This window comes from Procambarus clarkii, chromosome 3, assembly GCF_040958095.1.
Source record: "Procambarus clarkii isolate CNS0578487 chromosome 3, FALCON_Pclarkii_2.0, whole genome shotgun sequence".
In the NCBI taxonomy this organism is placed as follows: Eukaryota; Metazoa; Arthropoda; class Malacostraca; order Decapoda; family Cambaridae; genus Procambarus; species Procambarus clarkii.
In genome coordinates this window covers 25293449-25306286 of record NC_091152.1, presented here as the reverse complement: position 1 = coordinate 25306286, position 12838 = coordinate 25293449, and the positions used below count along the sequence as shown (strand labels likewise).

Here is a 12838-nt window from a genome sequence, read left to right as displayed (position 1 = left end):
TTCGAATGAATATTTTAGCTGCCAAAGAAAAGAGATTTGAAATTAAATTCCTATGGATACCATCACATGTTGGCATCTCAAGGCATGACACTGTTGATATGCTTGCAAAGACAGCCTGTAGAAAACCAGTGGTAGAAATTTATATGGGTGTTTCATTAGCAATGACAAAGAGAATACTTAAGCAAACATCTAATGAAAATCTCACCGACCTAACAAATTCACAAAGACCTGAAAATTGTAGCATTAAATATTATGATAGATATCGTGCGGAGACATTCACATACAGGATTAATGGAACAAGAACCCGGCAATGTGATGTTATAGTGGCCATAATACGCCTGGGATATAGACGTATCTGGCAGCTTTCTCAAAACCCAAATGTCGAGTACACAATGTGTCAACTTTGTGAAAGAGAAAATATGCACTGCCTTGAACATTATATTGTAGAATGTCCCATACTGACTGACTTTCGCCCTCCTGGGCTGAGGTATGCTGAACTGTGTAATTACTATTTCAATACTGGAACACTTGATGATATATTGAACTTGTACCCTAGATTGACCATGTAACGTATCAATTATACAATGAATGTATGTGATGTAACTCTATAACCTGAGCTTGTGAAAGCACCTTAATCACCTTCAGTGATTAAGTGCTTAATTGCACACTAGTTTCTCTATCAGTTATCTCACCTTGTCAGAGTAAAAGAGACAAATATATGTGTATGTATGTGTGTATATATGTATGTATATATATGTATATGTACGCATACGTCTGTGTGTGTATATGTATGTGTATAAAGTATATGTGGAAGCTGGTCAGAATTCAATTTCACCTTTGTAAATGCACGTTAATGACACTATGTAAAAGACACATCGAACACTTTATGTAGGGCATACGTAAATCTGTGTATTTATGTATTTACGTATGTAGCTTAGCCTAGCATTTTAAAAACACTACAATCACCTTATGTGGTTGATTGTTCAATAAATCCCTGAACTATATGTTTAACAAATCTCTAACCCTATCAATGGAGTTAGTTAGTTTAGTTCTTATATTATGCACCCTATACCCATCTTGTGGGCGGTAGTGGAAAGGGTTAGAGTCCATGGCAGACTGAAGAAAATGTATATATGCTGGTTAGCATTGTTAATGTGTGGCCACGTCTGTGGTAGAAAATAATACAAAAAATCAAATAAAGGTATTATTGAAACTTTATAGGAAAACATTAAATCCTAAATATATCTTTAATATTATACTTGAAATATTGTATACTTTGCTCTCTCCATCGTACTTCTGCACCTGCTGGCAAGTGGTTCGGTGCAGTGTGCAGGTGATGTTCATTACTGGGTGAGCTGGCAGGTGGTGCTCACCTGCCAGCTCACCCAACGAAAATTTGGTTTTTAATACACTTACACATTTATTGGGTCTTTCCTTCACCTTCATTCAAGCACTAGGGTATTACAGTAAGTGTTTTAATTATAATATTTATTAACGTTATTATTTTTAATTTTTATTATTATTATTAGTATTATTAACAGGAGAGGATCGAGTGTGTGTGTGTGGGGGGGGGGGGGGTATAATGGTACACATGTCCACATCCCAATGCCCGCCCTTCCAGGACTGGGGGTGCGGGGGTGTACAATAAACTATACCCACATCCGGCGGCAGCTTGTCGAAGGCGGAAGTGTAGCCTAGAGAATTTGTCATGATAATTAGTGATGACTCTTATTTTGATTATGGGTCCGTAATCCAGTTAAGCTTTTATTCTTAATTTATATTACAATGCTGGTAAAATACACTTCTTGATGATGAGTATGGAGTACAAATGAACTCATTGTGTACCCAAGTTCAAGTTCAAGTATGTTTATTGAGATAAGCAATAAATACATCTCAAAGGGATAGAGTAGCTTAGGCTATTTCAACCCCCCTCTAATTCAAGTCCCTCAAGGGGCGCACAAATACTGTGACTACAAATAGACAAATAACATTACAAGAATCCAAACAAGAATTGTGTACCCTATACTCACAGGATGAATATAGGGTACACAATAAACTACCACTCACATCATGGGTATGGGTTGCACAAGAAACTATCGTGCAGAGGATGAATATGGAGAGCAAAGTAAACAAAGATTCACACGATGAGAAAGGGTTGCGCAATGTCCTATGACTCACAGAATGAGTATTAGCTGCACAATAAACTACAGGTCACAGGATAAGTATGGGTTGCACAATAAATTACAGGTCACAGGATGGGTATGGGCTGCACAAACTACCGGTAACAGGATGAGTATGGGATGCACAATAAATTACGGGTCACAGGATGAGTATGGGTTGCACAAACTACTGGTAACAAGATGAGTATGGGATGCACAATAAATTACCGCACAGAGGATGAGTATAGGGTGCACAAACTGGTTGGGTAAATGGAAATGGTTGGGTACATTTCCTTTCACCTAATGCGACTATTCATGTGTCCGGACACCGGCGATTGTGTGGTATTGGCTATTTATTTAACCATAACTTTGCATTCATTTAATAATTATATTAAGATATGTTTTCCTTGAAATGTAGTTACATTATCGTCTACATGGCTTTATTCTGACAAAGACCTATGGCGTTACTTTGCATATATGCAAAGTAATTATAAAATTGATTGGCTTGTGTGGAGGCCTTCACACTCCCTGAGCGAGCCATCAAGTAACTATAAAAAGGCATATATCTTAACTTTCAATTCAGTTATATTTATGCCAAAGTATTAACATGCAGCTTATATTTATGTCTTTATGATGACATAGAAAACTTCGTTTATTACAATATCTAGATTAAATTAACATTGATCTTCGGAAGGTCATAGTTCCCATATCGGTAAGGAGAGCGTCGGCCATGAAGCCTTGTTTAAAGTATGAATATTTTTCCTCTCTAATAAGGTATAATCTCTGTGATGGATTCACAAAAGCTATTTTATATCTGCCTTTCTGATAACATATACAAATATAATCTTTATTTGTGAATATTTGTTAATTAACCCTTAACATGCTCGGGGTCTAATATCCTGCTATCCACACAGGCGCATGTCATTTTGAAAAAAAAAAAAATTTTTTTTTTTTGCTAATCTGTTAAGTTCTGTTCACTGATCACGGGAAAAATAAAAAAAAAATTCTATTGTACTTACTTTTGTTGCAATAGAGCCGAGAAGCTCTGCGATGACGTCACAATCTGCATGGTCGCTCATGCAGTACACGCCCGGGAGATGTTGCGCGCGGTCCTCAAACAGCCAGAGTTGCCAGAAATATATTTTCGCGCTATTTATTTACAATGTCTAAGCGCATTTTATCTAATTTTTTTCACTAATTGTGTTTCAAATACTGTTTGAACATATTTTGTATCAATAATTGTTGCATATTTGAGTATACACAGGCGCACACAAATGTTTTCAATTACGGCAATATAATATGTCATTACAGTCTATTATATTATATGTTCTGCTTATATGTTTACATATTTACACACTCGCACATGCTATACACACTTTGAAGCACACTTAGAAGATTTCTAGACTGTGGTAGTCATTGAAGCAGTCGACAGCACATAATGGGATACCACACGTTTCACACCATGTTTGCACAAGCTTCCGTTTCTTGTCTCTACGTGTCGTTGTTTTACACACCAAGCAATCACGTTGGGCTATTGCACGCTTCACACCAGGTGGCAAATACTTAAGTTTGTGTGCTAGGAAGCCTTCAGTGTGAGCGAGGCGTGGAGTACCAGCATGCTGCAACAGTGGGTTTATGATGGGCCGCTGAATATCTGGGACATCTTTTGCAAACTTTCCTAATAACTGTATTGCAGCATCAAATACAAAGTCACGGAAAGTGGGCTTACGTCCAGTTCTCACAAGGTACATGTTGAAACAGTTCAGCATGCTCATGTCCACAAGATGGAAGAACACTTTTTTCGTCCACCTACATGTCTTCCGCACACACTCTGCAGTGCCAATCATCATGTCTGATTTATCAATCAACCGCATGTTGATATTATAGTCTAAAACACAGTCTGGCTTATATAGTGGTGCGTTTGTTTTATGGCTCACTTTCCCACTGTTCACCATTGTTCCATCATGAATTGTTGTCAACAAGTTCACCTCTCTTTTGTCTTTCCACCGAACTGACAGAATGTTATCACTTTTCCTTCTCTGACACTCACCAACTGCAATGTCGTTGTCAAACACAGACATTTCCCTTCGTTGTGGCTTTACTGTACCAACCAATCCGGTTCTATTTTCTAGCAAGAACCGAGCTAGCAAGGGACTTGTATAGTAATTATCTGTGTATAAAATGTGTCCCTTGTTCATCCACGGAGCCATGATGGTCTTCACTACACTCCCCGAGAATCCATGTTCCTCGTTACCGGGAATGTCTACATCACTAGCAGAGTACAGAATCATGTGTAACACGTATCCTGTCTCACAATCACAAAGAACAAAAAATTTCAGGCCAAATCGGTTTCGTTTTGAGGGAATGTACTGTTTGAATGGAACACGTCCCTTGAAAAGTATGAGAGATTCATCAACCACCAGCTTCTGTGCTGGTACGTAAAAATCTCTGAATTTTCCAATAACATCGTTCATGTAGTGCCTCACTCGCCACAGTCTATCATCAGGTGTTCGGTCCTGAACACTTCCAAAATGTAGACACCTGAGGAGTATCTGAAACCTGTCTCGTGACATATATTTCCCGAATAAAGGTGTTGGTATTGTCTTGTCCTTGCTCCAATAGTCATTTATTGCATGTTTGTGACAGTGCTTCATCAACAAACAGTGCCAAAAACACATACATTTCCGCCACTGTGGTATTTTTCCAACGCTGCAGTCGTGAAAATTCTGTGATTTCCCTCTCAATCAGGTAAGCAGCATGCAGGTTCGTTTGGTGTACAATGTATTCCATGAGTGGTTCATCATAGAATGCTGTAAAATATTCCATCTCAGCCATGTCCTCACCTTGATTAGGGAAAAGGTTTGTAATCCCTACATCTTTATCGTCAAAGTGAGGAATATTAGGAATAAAGTCGTCACCATCACTCCACTCAAGTACACCAGGCGTCCAGCGAGATGCAGAGGAAAGACAGCGAGGAAGCGATGCATACCGGCGACCAGGAGCTGAATACCGTCTGCGAGAAGCACGGCGGCTACGTGCACGTGAGGTGGGTGCACGTGAACACGAGGGTCTTGGTCCCTCATGTGGTGCCATGCGGTGGCGCTTGGCTGGGCGAGATGCTGCTGACGCGACAATTTCTCGCCCAGTTACACCACTGGTACCAGCCACAGGCTCAATAAAACTTTGATCTGAGTCACTAAACCCAGAAAAGGAGTCACCTCCCTCTGACTCGTCACCCTCAAACAGAAAATATCCACAGGAACTGTGAGGTCGTGGTAGAATTGGGGTAGAAAATGGGCGAGGAGGCATGGGAGAGCGTATAGGCCTCGCCATGGCATGGCGGTCATTCTCACTTTCACTGCTGCTGCTACTATCTCCCGACAACTGTGTATAATCCTCATCGTTGTCTGAATCGTCAAACACACTTTCTTCACCTTCAGAGAATAATTCGTGGGCTATTTGCTCTGGGGTGAGGGACTGAGTGATGCGTGCTCGTGAGGCGTTTGACCGTGCGCTCGCCATGGTGACTCTCGCTAAACTGAGGCCTCCCATGCCATCGGAGCGTGAGCTGGATTTTTTTTCAAAATGGCCGCTGTTTACTAGAGCCCCTGGGCAGCGTATGGGACCCCCAGCTACACCGCGGGCCATTCAAATCGTGCGCGGTACCCATACACTTCATATGAAGTGAAGCGCAGTTGACTGGTAAAACGATTTACACTTCATATGAAGTGATGCGCACTTTAAGGGTTAAGCAATATATCAGAGGGCGTGTAGGGTTCGGTGTTCAATGAACGAAAAGGACTGGATCACTGTGTACAGGAGGCTGATATGGCAGCAAACACTCTCCTGGCGACCATATTTCTTGGATAAGTCGCTCCACACAATTGTCGCTTGGACCGTCGACTTCCTATGGCGTCACCTTTCACATATTTACGTCTAATTTCGTTATGAAATTAGATTATTTCAGAGTAAAAATAGGTTTGATCATGTCCTATGTGTAGCACCAACATTATAGTAAATAAATATGCCATATTTCTTCATTACTTACGTAATGCTAGGACGATTTGGGTAGTTTTGGCCTGATTTGGGGTGATTGGGGTAATTCTATGGACCGTGTGAGGGGCCCTCCCTGATGCCAAAACAAACCCAATACCGACCTACAGTTCCATCGACTGCTAGTCCGGTATATGAGGCTCCAGATACCCAGGCATAGGTACAGTGTAGCAAAATGTGCTTAAGATCATACCTATTTGACTTCTGCCATGTGTACTAAAGGTAAAGCATCTTACCACATATCTGTTGGTGTGCTCGTATGACTTGAGGTGGGTGAGCATATTCTCCTGGTTGATGCGACTCATCTGGCAAAGTTGACACGAGAAAGTCATCTGGTTGTAGTAAATCTCCTTGAAAATGAAGCTCACACCTGCAACACCAAAATGTGTTCTTTACACTAGAGCAAAGGTGTCAAACATGCAGGCAACCACCCTTCCCACGCGCGGCCCGCCACCCTTTCTCCACATAAGACCAGAAGTCATGACAGGATGTGCAAAACACCCCTACTGAAGAACAGAAGTGCAATAAGCATCAACATCAAAGGGCCAAGACTTTTCAACACTCTTCCCCTACTCATACAGAGCCTAACTGGCCAATCTCTGTGTTCAAAAAGATAACTCGACAAACACCTTCAAAGGATATCTGATCAACCAGGCTGTGACTTTCACAAGGCTTACAGGTAACTCTGCAACAGGTACTCTGAGAGAGAACTCTATCAACATCAGAGGCCCGAGACTGTTCAACACGCTTCCACTACACATAAGGGGCATAACTGGCAATCCCCTCACAGTGTTCAAGAGAGAACTGGATAAGCACCTCCAAAGGATACCTGATCAACCAGGCTGTGACTCATACGTCAGGCTGCCAGCAGCCATGTCCAACAGCCTGGTTGATCAGTCCAGCAACCAGGAGGCCTGGTCGACGACCAGGCCGCGGGGACGCTAAGCCCCGGAAGCACCTCAAGGTAACCTCAAGGTAAGGTAAGGCTGCGAGCAGCTGCATCAAACAGCGTGGTGGATCAGACCAGAAACATGTAGGCCTGGTCAGAGACCAGGCTGCAGAGACACTGATTTCAGGAATCTTCAACAGGTAGGTAGTCAGGTCACTGGTTGAGGTTACTCGCCAAGGTTATTGGACCAGGTCACTGGCCGAGATTACTCTCCCAGATCATTGATCCAGGTCATTGGCTAAGGTTCTTGGATCAGGTCACTGGGTGACATCTCTGGTCCAGGCACTGCTTAGCCAAGGTCAATACCCAGGGTACTTACTGCTGGGTAAGTACCCAGCAGTAAGTACCAACAAGTCACTGGCCCAGATTACTAGCCTAATTATATTAACAAATATTGACCCAACTCTCAAGAGAACCAGTCAGGTGAAACAGAGATCCTAAGAGGACGAACACTGGAATGTCTCCGATCAGACAAGAACAGTGATGACGAGGAGAGCAAACTGAAGTGGTGGGTGAAGGCACAAACAGGCATTATACAATGAAGGAACAGTGACCAATAATCTCACTCTTAAGGATTCCCACCCAGGTCTAGTGAGGTTCACAAACAACCACAAATGACTCCCATTATGACGTTCCTGCTAACCCTACTGACTGGCTTAGGTTTAAAAGTAAAGAGAATGACACAAAACACTCACCAATAATAGGGACGGTTGAATCTATTATTTCCTTCTCGAGGCTTCCCGTGGGGAAACTTTTATAAAACATTCCCAGTTTTACACCGCTCACTCCTTTTGCAGGTTGAGCTGGTTGGACTGACATTTGTTGCACAGATGCTCGCTTCTGTTGTACAAAAAAAAAAACTCGTCAATGTCTTTCTAGTCCTCTGACAGTAACTACATGATCAAAAAATTACCTAAAATATTAAATGTAATAATACAAACATTGTTGTTTTTGCAATATTTTGAGAGAAATTTACTGGATGCAGTACTGTACAAGTAACTGATTACCATTAGCAAGAACCAAAGTAATTCACATACAATTCTAAATGCAAAATACCAGAGTTGAATGTAATGAAACGCCATTTTCTAGGTGAGACCCGGAGGCTCCCCAGAGCTGTCCAGGCTGATATGCTAATATCAGACTTTGGCATCAGTCATGTGTATGGAGTTCTGTGGGCCTACCGGGCACCACAAGCCAGAACCTGACCCCCTCAGAGAGGTGCGAGGAACAATGGCCTATAAAAACCCCGTGTGGTTGGAAGCATTCTATGTCTGCCATCGACCAGGTTTAGGCACCCAGAAAGGTAGGCGTCCCAAAACAAACCCCTATTCTGGTGAAAATTGCTACAAAAACCCGAACATGTGGATAGAACTCCCCAAACAGAAACGAGCAACCGAATATGACTTCACGTCGTCGCGCCGCCATCTGCGCAGCTCTTCCCTTCCCGGGAGGGAGAAGGGGGAGCCCCAGAATCCCGCGATGGCCATCCACACCCCAGTTCTGAGGCTGGATATCAAAAACACGTGAAAAACCACCGACAGGAGGGAGGGTTGCCGGGGAGCCTCCGGGTCTCACCTAGAAAATGGCGTTTCATAACATTCAACTCTGGTTTTCTGGGGAAAGCCCCATTGGTTCCCCGGAGCTACCTACCCAAAGACAAAAACAAGAGGGATCTAACCCAGGAGGCGGAAGTCGCTCACTCCCAAACGTGAAGTAGAGACAAAAGATTGCAACTGCCAACCCAAGGCCATACAGGCCCGACAAAGCCCAGGAACATCAACGAAGGCACGCATAGCCAACCTACGAACAACGTAGGCACGGGGATAGACAGCAGGCTGGCAGGACCTAACCACCCCATGAACGACCCGAGAGAACCGTACCCTGGAACAGGGAAGAAGAAAATTGACAGGAACAACCCAAAGCGTGACCCAGGTTACAGCAGCCATGGCACACAAAGGACGGCGAAACGCCACAACCGAACAACACATGATGCACCCGCGGCCAGACCAACCAAGCATCAACAACCCAAGGACCCATCCAGAAAGCAGCCGCATCAGTCATCGACAGAAAAGAAGGAGATGGCTGCAAGTGAACAAATCTATCAGGAGAACCAAAAGAGCCAAACCCCGGCGCCGGAGGAAAGCATGAAGCACCCCGACCCGACCCCCCCCCCCCGAGGCCAATGCCAACACGAAAAAGAGCCTCTGAAAACAATCCAGAACCGAAGGGGCCACAACAAACCGAGAAGAAAAGAGAGCACCCAATCCAAGAACCATGATGGCACAAGCAGCGCAAGAGCAGGCTGGAGGTGAATTACGCCAGAGACAGCTTGCGAATTGGTGCAGAGGGAACATCAAATCTGAAGCAACCTGGAGCAGCTCTGCCAGTGCCACACAAGACAAGGCGACAGTATGTGGTAAGATGATGGCCCTGAACCCCCACAAGAGAAGGGCAAGACCATTCCAACAAAACGCAGCAAACACACTAAGGGATAAAAAGGAAAAAGGAGAAGAAAGGACCGTCGCAAATACCCACACCGCCACCGAGACGAAGCACGCAGGTGGGACACCATCAACGAAGTCACCTGATCACCAACAGATGGTGAGCGACTCAAGGCAGAACCGAACCAGCCCCACCATGGACCGATTGAGCATAGAAAGAGGTGGAGCCGCGGGATAACCTCGGATGCGAACACCGAGCAAGCAGAGCAGGAAACCCAAGCCGGCAAGGAACCAGATGGAACGTTTGCCATACAGAAAACTTCCCAATGCTAGTGAGCTTGCCAAGAGATCGGAAACACTGTGGTTCTGACACAACACTCGTGAGAAGTGACACCACGAGATCGTGAAAATGCCAACTGGCAGGACAAGCCAGGAAACCCGGCAAACCAGGAAAGAACCAATCCGGGTGAACAGAATCGCTCCCCCCCCGAGACTCCTGAAGGACCAACAAGTCCAATAACGGATGACAACTAGAAGCCGCCAGCAGAAAAAAAGGCAAAACGCAGAAGCCGCAAACAGCAAGGGCAAAATTGCGATGAAAAATGAAGAGTCAGGGCCCGGGCCCAGGCCGAGGCCAAGGAAGCAAGCACCGCGAACCGAAACGCGAAGCGAAAAGCAAGGACACAGCAGCCCACAGGAGCGGAGAATGCAGCCCCAACAGGGCAGAACGAAGCATGCAATACCGAAGAAGGTATGAAGAAAACAAACCAGGACATGAACAGCACAAAAACAAAAATGCACCACCCAAAAAGAAACAAAGAAAAAGGCCGGAGCCAGGACCCGAAGCCTAGCATTTCCCGGCCAACGAAAAGAAGCTGCAGGGGCAGGAGGAAGAACAGAAGCTACATTCCCTTGCATACAGGGCAACCCAGAAGCTGGAAGTGCCAAACACGGAGAAGAAGAAAACTCGGGACCAGAACCGAACACAGGGGCAGTGTAAAAGCAGGGAACTGAGCATGGACAAAGTCCAACCTAGCATTAGTAGAGCCAAGCAGCACATACTAAAACACACGACAATGTGTAGGAGAGAAGGAGAACAACAGAAAAATGTAAGGAAAAGACCAGAAAAACAGCCCAAGCACCAGTAGCTAGGGACAAGAGTGTAGAAGGAAGATGAGGAACGAAGAAGACAGGCAGCAAGCGAGAACAAAGGGACATGACCTACCACACACAGAGAAGCCAATGTATATTTATTTATTTATTTATTTATGCATATACAAGAATGTACATTGGGAATGTGAGGATACATAATATGGTAATTACAGTCTTGTAAAGCCACTAGTACGCGCAGCGTTTCGGGCAGGTCCTTAATCTAAGAAAATTTTAAGTAGGTAAATACTTGCAAAAATTTATAGACAAAAAAAAATGATAACAGTTACATGGAATGAAAAAAAGAAGATGAGAGAAAATTGTAGGTACAGTATATTAAAGCACATAGGTAGCTAAGATTGATTGCAATGACAGCTTGAATGGTAGTTGACAAAAATTGGTAGTCATAATACAGCATATGGCTAGTACATAAAAGAAGGCAGCAATGAACACAAAGATAAGGTTGTTTGATACTACATAAAAATTAGGAGATTGGGTAACACTAGGTACAGAGCAAATTTAAAGCTCAGTGTAGGAAACTAAGAAGATGAAATTAGGTACTTTTTGGTTTTGCTTTTAAATAAGGCAAAAGTTTCAGTTTTTCAATTCACTAGGGAGTGAGTTCCATAGACTAGGTCCCTTAATTTGCATAGAGTGTTTACACAGATTAACACTTTCGCTCACCCCGAGCGCCACCCCTCAACTGTGCGATATGGGACCCAGGGTGTCACGGGAGCGCACGTAAATTCTGAAAAGTGTATACTCTCTTCAACTTTGTCACCTTAATTCTCGTCCTACGAGATTAAATTTGGTATCATTGTGTTCGCAATAGAATTCTCTGCAGCACTAAATGCATATAAACTCCAAAAGCCCGGCTAATTACCCACAGCAAACAGAGAAAGTGCGAACGAGTTACCCAGGAGCGCGCAAACGCGATAAAATGTTTTCACTATTTTCACTCTGGTCACCTCAATTTTTGTCCTAGGTCTTTCATTTTGGTCTCAATGGGTTCGCAATAGAATTCTCTAGAGGAACATTAGCATATAAAATATAAAACCTGGTCACGCTCCAACCGCCGAAGAGTTGAAGACGGGCCACGCGTTAGCCGCGAGTGAGCGCTCAGACGCCTTCCAGCTACACTCCCAATTCCCTCCCTTTTCAAGCCTTTCTTTCGCAATTTTCTTCCTGGAAGGGCCTTGTTCATGATCACTATCCAACGTGGAGTAAAAGTAGATAGTTTCTAAAGCCGCAGTAAGAAATATAGCCACGGAAAATAGCCAAAATGTTCACACGTTTGAGATGCGAGGGGAGGCGACATTGGTCACAACAGTGGAGCGAAAACAATGGGCCCATGGCGTGTGCCAAGCCACCTGAGGGCCACGAGGCTCAACAAAGAAAATGGGAAGACATCGGCGCACATTTTAAAACCAGTCCCCAAAAAATCGGATAAAAACCTGATTTTTGGCGATTATTTAAAGTGGATGACGCAATGCTGCGTCATCCCTGGTATTACCGACAGTAAACAGATGACGCAATGCTGCGTCATGCCCGGGCGAAAGTGTTAAGTTTGACCCTGGGGATATCAAAGAGATATTTATTTCTGGTGTGGTGATAATGGGTCCTATTACATCTGTCCAGGGAGAGTTTCAGAGCATGGTTTGCATTTAAGAACAGGGTTTTGTAAATGTAGTTGACACAAGAGAATGTGTGTAGGGAGTTAATATTTAGCAAGTTTAGGGATTTAAACAAGGGAGCCGAGTGTTGTCTGAAAGCAGAGTTAGTTATTATTCTGATAGCAGATTTTTGCTGCGTGATGATGGGCTTAAGGTGGTTTGCAGTGGTAGATCCCCATGCACACATACCATAATTAAGATAGGGGTAGATTAGTGCATAATATAGTGAGAGGAGAGCAGAGTTAGGAACATAATATCTGATTTTGGAGAGAAAACCAACTGTCTTAGAGACTTTCTTAGTTATGTGTTGAATGTGGGTGCTGAAGTTGAGTCTCTTGTCTAGGAATAGGCCAAGAAACTTGCCATCATTTTTATTACTGATATTAATGTTGTCTATCTATAGCCGAATTGCAT

The 12838-nt window shown here is 43.7% G+C and overlaps 1 protein-coding gene across 1 annotated transcript in view; it reads right to left on the bottom strand.

Moving 5' to 3' along the window:
- LOC138368637 (uncharacterized) overlaps nucleotides 1-12838 on the bottom strand; it is a 169987-nt gene that overhangs the window by 60793 nt on the left and 96356 nt on the right. The window contains exons 6-7 of the mRNA XM_069331296.1: nucleotides 7857-8001; nucleotides 6449-6582 (exon numbers count right to left, since the gene is read on the bottom strand). Coding sequence (XP_069187397.1) covers nucleotides 6449-6582; nucleotides 7857-8001 — 279 coding nt within the window. The remainder of the gene's footprint in view (nucleotides 1-6448; nucleotides 6583-7856; nucleotides 8002-12838) is intronic.